Source organism: Balaenoptera musculus, chromosome 16 (genome assembly GCF_009873245.2).
Source record: "Balaenoptera musculus isolate JJ_BM4_2016_0621 chromosome 16, mBalMus1.pri.v3, whole genome shotgun sequence".
In the NCBI taxonomy this organism is placed as follows: domain Eukaryota; kingdom Metazoa; phylum Chordata; class Mammalia; order Artiodactyla; family Balaenopteridae; genus Balaenoptera; species Balaenoptera musculus.
Window position 1 is genome coordinate 61,210,764 of NC_045800.1, and position 15,279 is coordinate 61,226,042.

The 15,279-nt window shown below is 41.5% G+C and overlaps 1 protein-coding gene and 1 long non-coding RNA gene across 2 annotated transcripts; both read left to right on the forward strand.

Moving 5' to 3' along the window:
• Positions 1-430: 430 nt before the first annotated feature.
• Positions 431-3,364, forward strand: LOC118882785. Its single transcript, XR_005016856.1, has 3 exons — positions 431-2,149; positions 2,318-2,450; positions 3,332-3,364. It is a non-coding gene; the product is annotated as an uncharacterized LOC118882785 (long non-coding RNA).
• Positions 3,365-6,890: 3,526 nt separating this feature from the next.
• Positions 6,891-10,639, forward strand: MSS51 (MSS51 mitochondrial translational activator). The gene is given in 7 exon segments (XM_036829095.1): positions 6,891-7,111; positions 7,393-7,548; positions 8,140-8,264; positions 8,470-8,600; positions 8,602-9,037; positions 9,349-9,442; positions 9,743-10,639. Coding segments are annotated over 7 exon segments (1,383 nt in total). The 3' UTR covers positions 9,963-10,639.
• Positions 10,640-15,279: the final 4,640 nt, after the last annotated feature.

Consider the following 15,279-nt stretch of genomic DNA (forward strand, 5'->3'; position numbering starts at 1 on the left):
TTAGGCCCATTACTAGGGTTATATAGTGTTTATGGGAATCATGGGTAAACATAAAGCATCATTAGCAAATCAGAAGAATTAGGGTTAATGGTAAAAATTAAGAAGAAAATAAGAGGAAGGAATGGAACTCAGAAAAAGTGGTATACATGAAGAGTGGTAGAATATCACCCAGTGCCTCAGAGACCCCTTCCTACTTGTTTTTTTTTAAATTTATTTTATGTATTTTTTGGCTGCGTTGGGTCTTTGTTGCTGTGCGTGGGCTTTCTCTAGTTGCAGAGAGCGGGGGCTTCTCATTGCGGTGGCTTCTCATTGCGGAGCGTGGGCTCTAGGCTCGTGGGCTCTAGGCTCGTGGGCTCTAGAGCGCAGGCTCAGTAGCTGTGGCCCACGGGCTTAGTTGCTCCGCAGCATGTGGGATCTTCCCGGACCAGGGCTTGAACCCGCGTCCCCTGCATTGGCAGGAGGATTCTTAACCACTGCGCCACCAGGGAAGCCCCCTTCCTACTTGTTGAATAGGAAGCTCTTTCTAGTCTGTCTTCTAACTAGTTTCACAAGGAACCATAGAAGTACTTTTAAAGGTTTTTTTTAATGTAACTCATGATGAATGCAAATTGTGAAAGTTCAGATCTTTCTAAATTGTAAATTTAAATGTCTACCAGAATAGTAGTAATGATGGTGAAATGTAGACTACTATTCAATATCAATTTTTTTCTATATATCATCTCCCTTTATATTCAAAGATGACACTTCTGAGTTAGAAAAGACAATCTGACTTCTTTTACCTTTTGCAGTTCAGCCATTAACAAACCTCAAAACCTTTCAATTTTCTGCCAGTTAAATTTGAAATTGGCCTGAAACCTTTGCTTAAAATGAATTACCCCTATTTTATTCAGGATTTTTGCCTATTGCAACTGATTTTCCTTCGTCCACAGCTATTTTACATAATGTTATGTAATTTTTTTTGCATCCTTAACACTTTTCTTCCACCTTCCCTGCTTGTAGTTTGTGCTTTCTACAGTTTGGGGTTCCTTTGGAATCCATTCTCTGCATCTGTTCATACATAGATTTATTTGCCACGGTCCAGGACCTTACTGCAAGTGGTTCTGTTCCCCAATTTGCTGATGTTCACAGAGGCAGGTAAGTGACATAGCTGGGGCCACATGTAAGCAGCGTCAGGTCATAGAGTCATATAGGACCACTGCACTAACAACTTCTGATAGGTTTGGAGCTTGATAGCTGTAAGTGAAAAGGAGCTAGAAATGTGGAATTAAATTCCCTGGATCAGCATCCATTACAGGAAGGAATGAGATGTTTGAGTTGATTCTTTTCTATTTTCTCTTCCTAGAAATAGTGTGTGTTTTTGGTCTTGCTTACTTTAATATTCCAGAAAATTTTATTCCTCTTTGAAAATAAACAGGTGGAATGCCCCTGATGACATTCACTCAGAAAGTGCCTTGCTCTCCTTTCAGGGAAATTGAATTTTACAAATTAATTCTGGACGTTTCCCCTACAATTGATTTCCTTCTGTACCATTAAATGACCATTTGTATTCTCCTCTTCTGGGTATCATATTTGTACTTAAACCTACATTGGTCACTGTTGAGTTGTGTTTGAGCAGTGTTTGTTATGCTAAAAAGGACTTTGGGCTTGGGAGAACTCATCCTGTGTCTAGATTGACATCTAGAACTCTAGGGATTCCTGTTCCTCTGGGCTATTGTTTACCTTTTCCAATCAAATACTTCTGAACTAATCCCAAGGGCTTTTTCCTGACGTTGTGGACTGGGAGCAGAAATGCTGCCTTAGTGAGAGAGGTCCAGGAAGCAGTAAGCTTCATCTTTCCTCAGCCTGCCTGGCCTATGGTGAGTTTGGGAGTGTTGACAGAGTTCTGAGCCTTCTTGGCAGAGAAGGAAGGTCAGAAAGAGAGAAGTCCAAGGGCAGGGGGCCAGGTCCTTATTTGCCTCGTTAGGGAGAATTCACTGTTGTCTGTCTGGTTGGCAGGACATACCTAATCACAGAGACCCAGCATTTCAGCAGTTTGCAAAGGAAAGTGATATGAAGGGACAGCTGCAAATCAGCCACAACATAGATCTGAGGAGATCAAGCATTTACTTCACTTGGAAGAAAGAAGGAAGGAAGCTGAGGGCTTAGCAGGGTAAGTTACTTTTCCATCAACTCCTCTGCTTGCTTAGTTTATAGTTAAGTAAAGCATTTATCACTCCAGGGAGTGTTAATCACTGATAAAGCAGCTGAATATTATCCTAATAGCAATGTGTCTAATGTGTTTCTCCTTTTCTCTTTCTCTTTCCTAACCCCTTTTGAGGATCCCCAGTGACGAGCTTCACTCACCCTTCTCTACCCTACTCCCTAAAGACATTTTTTGTTTGCTGGTGAATTTGAGAAAATTAGATGGGCCTCACTGGTCTGGAGATGGTGAGAAGATGACTGTGATTTAGGTGAAATTTGAGGCTGTTGGTGGTAAGGAGGGGTGAATATGGGAGACCTAGGTGTGGGAATAAGCTAGCTAATATTTTAGAGAATTTAGAGATGAAGGATAAGAGTTTTTGTAGGCCATCCAGTCCATGTCTCCTCTCCAGTCCTTGGTGTTGGTGTTCTCGCTCTTATATACTGGGAATAAATTAGACCCCAAGTCACTGCCTTTGTTTCTCTCAGGTCAACTCCCCACCCCCGAACTTGGAGGATACTAGGCCTCATTGCAGGAAAGTTAGAACCAGGGGGCCTGGGTACACAAACTCAGACATGAGCCTGATGATATATACAGATGCAAATGCAAAGACCTGGCTCCTCATTCCCACCTTCTTACCTTCCTGCCAGAAAATTATCCATTTGTATCAGGAACCCACTCTAGACACAGAGGAAAATATGGCATCAAGGATTTCAGCAACTTCATGCCTCCCCAAGCTGTGTGATCCCTTGACTTCCAGCCAGTTCAGCCAGTCTTCCAGTGGACTTAATCTTCCATTGGAGGAAGACCTCTCTTTGGAAAGGTGGATAAGTACCTTTCTGGTCTTAATTGGCTTCCATTGCAGAATAAAGGCCTTTGGTTGAATATCAGGAAGATATTTATTATTACTTCTGGAATTTAAGACTCTTGATTTATCTCAAAGATACTTTTCCTCCATACCTGTAAAGAAGAGTCCATTCTTTCAAGGTTTAAAAAGGTGGTGTCTTGCCAGAGGGGGCTGGGTAGATAGAGCATATAAGTACTTATTCTAGAATTGCAGTGGCTCTGGGAATGTGATGAGAATGGTGATTAAAAGTGGAGGAAAGGGCTTCCCTGGTGGCACAATGGTTAAGAACCCGCCTGCCAATGCAGGAGACACAGGTTTGAGCCCTGGTTCCGGAAGATCCCACATGCCACGGAGCAACTAAGACCGTGTGTCACAACTACTGAGCCTGCACTGTAGTGCCCACAAGCCACAACTACTGACGCCTGCGTGCCTAGAGCCCGTGCTCCGCAACAAGAGAAGCCACCGCAATGAGAAGCCCGCGCACCGCCACAAAGAGTAGCCCCCACTCCCTGCACTAGAGAAAGCCTGCGTGCAGCAACAAAGACCAAATGCAGCCAAAAATAAATAAATTAAAAAAAAAAAAGTGGAGGGAAGAGCCAGGTCAGTTTTCGGAAATGGTGTCCTAAGGTTTGAAGGCAATTCCATCTACCCTTTAGTAAAGAGAAATAACCCTTAAATCCTAAAATAATGTACTATCTTTAGGTCTAATTTCTTCTTTATTGGTGGGAACGTAGAAGTAGAAGATATGATATGCAGATGAACTTAGTTATCTCTGTTTTGTGGACTCTGAAACTGGCCATTCATCTGTGGGATGAGGGGGGAGAATAGGGGTGGAATGAAAGGACGAGGAGAAAGGAAGTACAAAGGAAAATCAAATTAGTTCCTCCGTTAACCTGAGGACCGTGGTTTGCAAGAGCCATGTTGTAAGATAATGGATATTAGCTGGATGATTTGGGGAGGGTTTTTGTTTGATTGTTCTACCACCTACATCTCAGCTGAATGATCATTCTGGAGTTTTTTCCTAACAGATCTAGTCCAGAAGGATTAAATGTCAGACCATTTTTGTAACAAAACACAATTCTTGATTTGAACTTTGTTACCTCATTCACAGTAAAAACAACCACTGTCAGCGTTATCCTCTTCATTTCCCTGTCCCTGGAGGCAGTTTATCTGGGGAATAAAACAATTTTTTAGCTTCAAAACCTCTATAGATACCTTTCTTTTTTTTTTTTAATTGAGGTGAAATTTACATAACATAAAATTAATCCTTTTAAAGTGAGCAATTAAATGACATTGAGTACATTCACATTGTTGTGCAACCACTACCTCTATCTAGTTCTAAAACATTTTCATCACCCCCCGCAAAAAGCCCATAACCATTAATCAGTTACTCCTCATTCCCCCTTCCACCCAACCCTTGGCAACCATGGATCTGCTTTCTGTCTCTGAATTTACCTATTCTTGATATTTCATATAAATGGAATCATATAATGTCTCGTTTTGTGTCTGGCTTCTTTAACTTAGCATAATGTTTTTGAGGTTCATCCACATTGTACTATGTATCAGTACGTTTCTTTTTATGGCTGAATTTATATACATATACATATACATACATATATATACACACATATGTATATGTATATATATCTCCCAATTTGTTTATTCATTTTCTTTTGATAACCTTTAGTTTGTTTCTACCTTTTGGCTACTGTGAATAGTGCTGCTATGGACATTTGTGTATAAGCATTTGTTTGCGTACCTGTTTTCAGTTATTTTGGGTGTATACCTAAGAGTGAAATTGCTGGGTCATATGATAATTCTATATTTAACTTTTTGCAGAGCTGCCATACTGTTTTGCACAGCAGCTGCACCATTTTACATTCCTACCATCAGTGCAGGCAGGTTCCGGTTTTCCTGCATCCTCACCAACACTTGTTATTTTCTAGTTTTTTGATGATAGCCATCCTAATGGGAGTAAAGTGGTGTCCGTTGTTTTGATTTGCCTTTGATTAGTGGTGTTGAGTATCATGTGCTTCTTGGCAATTTGTATATTTTCTTTGGAGAAATGTCTATTCAAGTCTTTTGCCCATTTTGTAATTGGGCTATTTGTTGTTGTTGAGTTTTAGGTGTTCTTTACATATTCAGGATATTAATCTCTTATCAGATATATGATTTACAAGTATTTTCTCCCATTCTATGGGTTGCCATTTCACTTTGTCCTTTGATGCACAAAAGTTTTAAAATTTTGATATAGTCCAGTTTAATCTATTTTTTCTTTTTTGCTTGTGCTTTTGGTGTCATATTCAAGAACTTGGCAAATCCAGAATCATGAAGCTTTTCCCCTGTGTTCTTCTAAGACTTTATAGTTTGTTTTTCTTTTTAACATGAAAGTTACCATTTAAAAATATTTTTTTTAATTAGTTAATTTATTTTTGGCTGTGTTGGGTCTTCGTTGCTGCACGCAGCCTTCAGTAGTTGTGGCTCGCGGGCACTAGAGTGCAGGCTCAGTAGTTGTGGCGCACGGCCTTAGTTGCTCCGCGGCATGTGGGAGCTTCCCGGTGCAGGGATCGAGCCTTTGTCCCCTGCATTGGCAGGCGGATTCTTAACCACTGCGCCACCAGGGAAGCCCCTAACACTTTATAGTTTTATCTCTTACACTTAGGTCTTTAGACTTAATAATCCAACTCAAACCATTCTAGTTCCTTAGTTCCCAGAATTTTCCCATCTACATTTGTTATGGTCACACTCTTCTTTGTGCTTAGAGTTCCTGTTTCCCTATCTTTGTGTATTCACAGTATTGCCATATTTCATGGTCTATTCCAACTGCTGCTTCATAAAGTCTTTCTGTAGCTTGCCAACTGAGAGACTCTCTTCTTCTGATCTCCCATTAGTGCTTTAGTTTCACTTTTCTTGTAGGATTTATACACTGCCTTATATTATAGTTTATATCTAACGTATCTCTAAGACATTTAGATGTTAAGTATATTTTTTCATATTTGTTTCTGTTATAGTATTTTGCAAATGATTTTATCTGTTTATCAATAAATATTTATGTTTTATTTTTTCCAATATAGTCCCTTTTGTTTACTCAGCCCTCGTGGAAGGAATGGGAGAAGACAGGCCAGGGAAGGAGGACACCACAAGAGTTCTCTCTAGGTAGTGTGTGAGTGTGGGTTTAGTTCTACTTCAGAACTCACCTTTTTAGAAAATTTTCCTAATAATGTGCATAACTTGGCATTGTAGTGCTAGTGCTCATTTGGTATTGCATTTGATTTCTACTTTTTGGTTTATTGCTTACAAATGTGATGATAGGTGTTTTAAAATGAATGTTTTCCTTCCCCAACTAGATTAGATTGACTGTTTCTCCAGTTAGATGGTAGTTTTGGACAACCAAAACTTTTGTTGCCTTTTCCTCTCTTTTAAGTTGATTTTTTAAAATACACTAATAGTATACGAATATATTCTTTGTATAAAAAGTCACACATTACAAACAAGTCTAAAGTTCCCTTTTATTGATCCAATTCCCATCCTAATGCCTTTTCCCCTCCTCAGAGTTAATCACTGTTATCAATTTTATATGAGTCCTGCCAGACTTTTTCTAAGCATCTATATTATATATAGAACTTCATGTATAATACATATATGTATAATTATATTCACATATAATTATTTCTCTTTTTCACAACTGCCTGTGGTGATCAATAATCTGTAGATATGAAATAAATCTTACTGATACCTGGGCCTGAGAGACTGGAATGACAAGTGAAAGGTCAAACATATGAAAAAACATCGTATGTGTCCAACTTACAAAATTCCATTCCATATCTGTTCTACGTATAGTCCCCAGGTATCACTGGACAGGCCATGGCTCAACGGTCCCGATGACGAAGGCACAAGAAACCCCCCTCATCAGTGGCTCCCGTGGTTGTGACCCTACCCACAGTTGTGACTCCTGTGCCTCTGACCCTCTCAAAACCTGGCCCTAGCATTGATACCCTTGGCTTCTTCTCCTTGGAGAATAATGTTCCTGGCCTATCCCAGCTGATCCTTCAAAAGCTGAACATGAAAAGATATGAAGAATACAAGTGAGTGACTAGCTCTATGGAAGAGTGATACATTGTCACTGGTAGAAGTGATTCATAAGGTGGAGAGGGAGTATAGCTTGGGGAATATGGGGTATTTGCAACGAGGGATTTTCTCATCCTGACTTTTGCCAGTTTTATTACTATAGAAGAAATGTAATTTGCTTAAAAGAGAAACGATGGGAGTAGGAGAGTTACCAATATATAGGAGGCAAGGTAGGGGTCATGAGAAATTTTGGAGGTGTTTTTCCTATTGCCACTCCTTCTTCATGCTGTCTCTGCAGGTTGGTGCTAGATGGGGATACTCCTGTATCAGGCTTTGGATATCGATGCCTTCAAGAAATGTTCCAGAAGATGGAGGACACATTCTGATTCTGTGTTCACTGTAAAGTACTCCCTAGTGGCCTTTCAAACTCCAAGGTCCTCCGGCACTGCAAGAGGTGATTAGTTGGGGGCTAATAGGGGAGACTTCGGAATGATCCTATTCTAAGACCTCATTGCAGGAGGAAAGGTCTGAGAATTTTCAGAATAACTTCAGGCTCGCTCCTCATTTTGTGTGATCTAGGCCACAGAGAAATTAGAAAAGCGTTGCTTATAAGGCTCCTGATTATTTTGGTATTATGGGGAGGTTAGACAGAGACCAGAGTATAATCCTTTCTACCTCTGTTCTCTTGAGCACTTAAGTGGTAAGACCATATCTGTCTGGGGAGGTTGGGGTCAAGCCACACCTGTGATAACAGGGCAGCCACAAACTCCTGGTGTTTTTTTTTTTTCTGTAAGGGATGTAAAAAGTTCTAGATAGAGGCAGAGGTGTCACTGTAACCCAAGAGAAAAATTACATTCCCACTCCCTCCTGCCTCCTCTGCCAAACGTAGTCCCCAAATTTGCTGCAGCAGCTGTCATTCCTCTCCCTACTTTCCTCACCCAGTGATCGTTCTTCCCAGATGCAGGAATATCAGTTCCCTTCCCCAGGAGTCCCCCATTCACCTTTGAGGTACAGGAACATCTGTTTCTGGGCCTCATTCTCTCAGGTGCAGAAATGTCTATTACTGTGGTCCAGAGTGCCAGAGGTCAGACTGGCCAGCACACAGGAGGGTTTGTTAAGAGCTGCGTCTTGTAGCTGTGGACCGTCTCATGGAATGGCTTCCAGTCACAGGTGGAGTGACAGTATTGGGGAACTTTGCCATAACGGTCATAGTTGGTGGTACTTGGAGAAAGATATGAAAGCATGTTGTTTTGAGGAAAAAATGAGGAACTGAGTGGGACAGGGCAGTCTTGGGGACCGGTTGGGAGAATGAACATGGAGGGAGTATTGAAGCCAGGGAAGGATTAGGTCATTTCTTATTCCTTCTTTCCTGCAGGTGATTTTGTCCTTCCCTCAGGACCTTGGTCTTGGCTGACTAAAGTCGTACAGGGCTGGGACACCTGGTTTTCTATGCGACATTTACAACAAGAGGCTACTCTGGATGCTGTGCTTGGTAGTCAGGCCATGAACCACCCTGTGGGCCAGTGTAGGATGGCCAAGGCCAGATCCAGATGTCCTGCAGGGCTCTTTGAAGCAGTTGCTGACAATTGCCCTGTCACGGCCCTTGACACTTTGCTTTGGGCTTCAGGCCTTGGGGATAAATGTTGGGAAGTTCGGGGGAAGCACAGTGCACGTGGTTGGTGCTTCTCATGCAGAGACGTTCCTCACTCACTCTGGGGACTATGATGAACTTGGCTACATGTTTCCTGGGCACCTTGGCCTCCATGTAATCATGGTGGGTGTAGATGTAGCTACTGGCTTTTCACAGAGTGCCTCACCTTCACTCCTGGAACCTGGCACAGTTCAGCTTAGTGGCCATAGGGGCCTCTATCATGACTTCTGGGAGGAGCAGGTAGAGTCTGGGCAGATAGCCCATCCAGATTTGGTGGTGGCATTCCATCCAGGTAAGAGTCATTTGTTTGGGGGAATACAGGGTCGGTCCTCTGGGAGTTTTCCATCCTGGCTCTTGCACCTTTGGAACCGCATTCATTTGGTCAGGTTAAGCATAATATAATGAAGACCTTGGTTGATCATTAGCCATATGTGCTACACCTGGGTCTATAATTTTCCATTAAAGAATCTGGGGCGGGCGATGGTGGTAAATGAGCATTGGAGGTGAGCAAGGTGAGGGGTGGACACAATCAAAGAAGTATGTTGGTTAGGGTCTACCTTAGCGTTTCCCCTTTCTATTCCCATCTCCATTTTTGTTCCATAGGTTTCCATGCTTCCCCGGACCTGATGGAGGCTTGGCTGCCCACCCTCTTGCTACTTCGTGATTATGAGATCCCTACGATGATTACTGTTTACAGGTTTTGACCTCCTCCTATTTGTGATACCTCCCCAATTCACTCACACCTCTAGATGAGCTTATTTCTCTCCCCCTTGCTCATCTTCTGCCTTCTGGTGAGGATTTTCTTCCTTCCCATGCTTGGCTTTCTCATCCCTTCAAAGTGCTATGCTAGTTAATTGAGTAGTTAGTCTAGACATTTGAGAGGGAGGGATAGCTGTTGCGTTAGTCCAGCCTTAGGTAATTTTTGGGATTGATGAGCAGTTCCTCTCCTATCTCTTTCATAATCAGCAGAGCAATTTTTCTTATCTGTCTCCCATAGCCAGCAGGAGTTGGCAGCCTCTTTGCAGATTCTGGTGGACCTGGATACACACATCACAGCCTATGGAGCTAATCCTTTTGCGTCCCTCAAACCTGAACAGGTCTACTCCAACCCCAACAAGCAGCCAGTATACTGCAGTGCCTACTATATCATGTTTCTTGGAAGCTCCTGCCAGCTGGATAAGAGGCAATTGGGAGAGAAAGTAAATGGCAGGGTATAAATAGCTGAGCCAGATCCTGACTGGATGTCTAGAAAAGGCAGAGATTGTGATGAAATTACCTGCTGATGCCAGATTATTGCCAACTTTCAAATCCACTATATCGTAAACTTAATTCACTTGTCTCGGTAGATTCTAAGCTGAATGGGAGCTCCTGTATGATGTGACTCATGTCTAAGAGGTTAGCCACATGTAGCTTCTAGAGACAGGATTCTAGATTTAGTGTGTGGCAAAAGGCCCTTGTATCAGTCTTTGTAGAGCCTTAAGTTCCTAAGAGTTTCCTTCATGAGAAAGTTATACGTTTTGACTTTAACCGGATGGCACCAAGGAGAAGAATGGCACCTTATTCTTCTGAAAAAGACTTTCTTCTTATACAGCAATTTGGGCTAAAAAATGCAGAGGTCTTAATGACTTGAAGTAGTGGAAACATGAGCAAGTCAGAGAAGTGGTTGGGAACATGGGGGAGGTTGTGAGGATTGGCACACTGTTCTACTTCCTGGCTTTTTCGAGATACATGTCTCATTTTCCTATTTTCTCTCGGGGACTTCTAATTTTAGAGCAGCTTTTTGCCCTTGTGTTGTATTTTAGGTATCCCAGGGTGTATCAGACTTTACTTGAATATACTGGAGTTTGTTATCACCTGGTCTATACCACAATAAACTCAGTTTGGGGCTTCTTAAGTCACTTGTTTTATCTTATTTCCTATTCACTGCCAAGTGTTACTTGTCTACACAGAACATCTCAAGATTGGAGGTTTCTCTCTTGCCAAAGGAGTGATTAACATCAGCTCTCTGTTTGGGTCTGCCGTTCTACCACACCCTGTCTGTTGTCATCCTTCTCTTATTACACTCTCAGGATTAGGATATTCCCTAGATATTCATTTCTACAACTTGCTGTGACCTCAGCCTCTCCACTTATATCCAGAATATATATATAGAACTCTTACAACGTGATAATAAAAGGACAAATAACTCAATTTAAAAGTGGGCAAATGATCTGAACAGATGTTTCTCCAAAGAAGATATACAAATGATCGATCAGCACATGAAAAGATGCTCAGCATCGTTAGTCATCTGGAAATACAAATCAAAACCACAATGAAAGAAAGCACTTCTTTTGCTAGGATGACAACAATAAAAAAGACAGATAATAACAAGTGTTAACGAGGATGTAGAGAAATTGCAACCCTCATACACTGCTAGTAGGGATGTAAAATGGTGCAGCTATTTTGGAAAACAGTTTGGCAGTTTCTCAAGAAGTTAAACATTAAGTTACCATTTGATCCAGCTATTCTGCTCCTAGGTGTGTACTCATGAGAAATGAAAACATTTGTGCACAAGTGTTCATAGCAGCATTATACATAATAGCCAAAAGGTAAAAATTACCCGTGTCCATCAACTTGTGAATAGATAAACAAAATGTGGCATATATGTATAATGAAATATTTGGCCATAGAAAAGAATGAAGTACTGATTCATGCTACAACATGGATGAACTTTGAAAACACGTTCATCCATGTTCATGTTAAGTGAAAATCCAGTCATAAAAGACCACGTTATTGTCTGAGTGCATTTATATAAAATGTCTAGAGTAGGCAAATCTATGGAGACAGAAAGTAGATTAGCGGCAGCATAGAGATGAGGGTGGTGAGCATATTGGGGATGATGGCTAAAGTGTATGGGCTTTATTTTGGGGGTGATGTAAATGTTCTAAAATTGTGGTGATGGTACAACTCCGAATATATTAAAAACCATTGAATTGTACACTTTACATCAGTGAATTATATCTCAATAAAACTGTTACCAAAAACAGTTTTTTAAATCAGAGTGTAAAAAATGAGAATATTTGTTAAGTGCTTAACACAGTGTCTAGCATATAGTATGTACTTAATAAATGGTAGCTATTATTGAATACATACCACTTTGAATATTATTCAGTAACATAAATAGGTTGAACTTACTGAGCAAGATGGTTCGACAATGGAAAAACCAGTCAGATTGCCATTTTTGTGGTTCAGATGATGTAATGCATGTATCAGCTAAAGTGACTAATGGTAGTAGTTAGGGAAAAGAAGAGGTCTAGCTATAACAAGGAAAGTAAACAGGTAGATAATGATATTTTATAGCTAGAATGTGAAAGTAAAATCTATAGGGCTTAATTACTGATTGTTATGGGTGAAATGTGATATATCTATCAGAGTCTAATCAGGAGACAGAAACCACACAGTAACAGGTGACACAAAAATTTCCAGCTTAGAGTGGTGGTGACAGTACATGAAAGTGCCTTAGCTTCATGCTAAATGCTGAGGATTCCAAATGGCTTTTACCCTTAAAGTGTTTACAGTTTAATAAAAGACTGATGTTAAGCAGGGGCAATATAATGAGTTACATTTTCTAAGGTCAGCATATGAAGTGAAAAAGCTGTATTTTCAAAACTACATTGAAATTCCTTTAGGATAACACTCCATTGTGGATTCCAACATATCCTTCTCTCAACAAGTCTATCAGAGCCAGTTATTTCCTCCACTACTGGAAACAGACTTCTGTTTATTTAGTTGATCACTGGGTGAAATAATTGGCTTGAGTCTGGGGGGCCCTGTTGTAGTCAACCAAGTATTTACTGAACATTTTATTTCTAGTCTCTAGAGATACCCCTGTTCTCAAGGAGTGTACATTCCGAGGGCAGCAGGGGGAGATGACAAACAGTAAATACTGTTATTTTATATGGTTTTAAGTGCTACAAAGAAAATTAAATAGGGTAATTAGTGTGTATAACTGGTAGTGGTGTTAGTGACAGTGGGGCTACTAATGCTACAATGTTCAGGGAATACATAACCTCTCTGAGGAGATGGATGACATTTGAGATGTAACATGCAATAGAGAACATTCCAAATAGGAGCAATAACAAGTGTAAAGATCCTGGGAATCTCTGGTGTGTCTGGTCACAAGCTTGGTATGTTTAGACAGAAGGCCATTTTGACCAGAGTTTAGTGCTTGAGAAGGAAGGTGAAGAGGGATGAGATCAGAGAGGTAGGCAGTGGCCAGATTATATGGGGCTTAACAGACCATGGCTAGGACTTTGGATTTTATTCTGGTTCCAGTGGGAAGCTAGTGGAGGAGTTTAATCAAGGGAATTATATGACCAAGTCCGTTATTTAGGAAGATTAGTCTAACTCAGAGTTTCTTAACCTCAGCACTACTGACAGTTCAGGCTGAATAATTCTTTGTTGTAGGGGGATGTCCAGTGCATTGTAGAATGTTTAGTAACATCCCTGGCTCTCCCCATTGATACTAGTAAAACCCTCCTCCCTAGTTGTGACAACCAAAAACGTCTCCAGACATTGCCAAATGTCCCTTTGGGGACAAAATTACTGCTCTGTCTGTACAAAACGTATGTGTGTTTATTTTAATTATATATATATATATATTTTTTTTTTTTTTATTTTTTGCTGCCGCACTGCTTGGCATGCGGAACTTCCCTGACCAGGGATTGAACCCACGCTCCCCTGCATTGGAAGCACAGTCTCAATCACTGGACCACCAGGGAAGTCCGGTATGTGTGTTTAAACACAATGGAATATTCACATTAGGAGAAGCATAATGTCTCCTATTTTATGTGAACTCTGGAGCATATGATGACCTTCAAAGGTGTTTTATTTTGTTTTTGCTAAGTTTATGTGGTTGAATACAGGCAAGTTAAATACTCATGTGCTATGACTACTGGTTTTTTTTTTTTTTTTGGCTGCATTGGGTCTTCGTTGCTGCGCGCGGGCTTTCTCTGGTTGCGGTGAGTGGGGGCTACTCTGTTGCAGTGCGCAGATTTCTCATTGCGGTGGCTTCTCGTTGCGGAGCACGGGCTCTAGGCTCATGGGCTCAGTAGTTGTGACTTGCAGGCTCTAGAGCGCAGGCTCAGTAGTTGTGGCACACGGGCTTAGTTGTTACGCGGCATGTGGGATCTTCCCAGACCAGGGATCGAACCAGTGTCCCCTGCATTGACAGGCGGATTTTTAACCACTGCGCCACCAGGGAAGCCCATGACTACTGTTAAATGTGTCACAGCAGACATCTATAAAAGGTTTTGTTGGGTGCAAAAAAGGGAGTCTACCCAAGGGAAGGTAAAGAAAAGAAGGTCAGGAAAAGCTTGAGACAGGAAGGAGATGGGTGATCTTTGAATTGAGTCTTAATAGATTCATAATTGTTAAAAGGCAGGCAGTGCTTTCTAGGCAGAGGCAGCATGAGGAAAGGGTCTGTGGCCCTGGAGGGCCTTGTATGTCAAGAAAGAAGGACAAATTGAAAGGATGAAGTGGGAAATCTAGTGGCATCTACCTGAATATAGACTATCGGATATTTGGGCCTATAGCTCAGGAAAGTGGGTGGGAAATAGGAGGTTTGGAAAATAACCTCTCAAGCTGATAGTTAAGGCAGAGGGAAGGGCAGGGATGAGATCACCGAGGTAGTAATATAGAGCAAAGGAGTAAGGACAGGCTTCTTAGGGAATGCTTAAATTCCAGAGGTCTCCAGGCAGATTGGACAGAAAGGCCCAATATTTTCCAGACAGATTGGTGGGAGCTGGGGAATTAATGCTGGGTACCCAGAGTGTTGTGCAGTTTTGTTTAAATTTGGCAGTGACCTTTCTCAAGTACCTTCCACTTCACCCCTATTTTAGGGCCATGTATATCTTGCTTTGCCACTTAAAAATTTAATCCACCCTATCCCACCCCCATGAGGAAGCTTTTGGGTAGAAAAGCATGTGGAGTAATAGGTTAATAGTTCTAAAACTTTAGTGTGCATAGAACCACCTGGAGGGCTTGTTAAAACAGATTGCTGGGCTTCATCTCTAGAATTTAATTCATTAGGTCTGAGGTGGAGCCCAATAAGTTGCATTTCTAACAAGTTACCAGGTAATGTGGCGGCTGCCAGTCTGGGGACCACAGTTTGAGAACCACTGTAAAAAGTAGCCAACTGGTTCTTTGCTCTGGAATATAAACTTTCTTAATGAGTTTAAGATACTGGTCTGGGCCCTTGAAATTGCCTCAAATGTTTAATGCTAGAGCTCTAGTGTGAGGGGAGCCTGGAATCACCTAACAACTCCCTTCTGGAGTGGTTTTGATTAGTGCATCTCCTGTTTCCACTATCTAGGAGCCTCATAAATATTAATTCAGTTCACAAGGGACTAATAAAAGACACCGTCTTTGTCCTCAGAATATAGGGAGGACGGCACATCAGGCGGAGAGGCTGCCCCTGGCCTCCCAGTTTCGAGCCCTGCTTTGCCGCCCGCCACTGAAGGGGCTTCGGATTCCTCAGGACGGCTTCAACTTCCC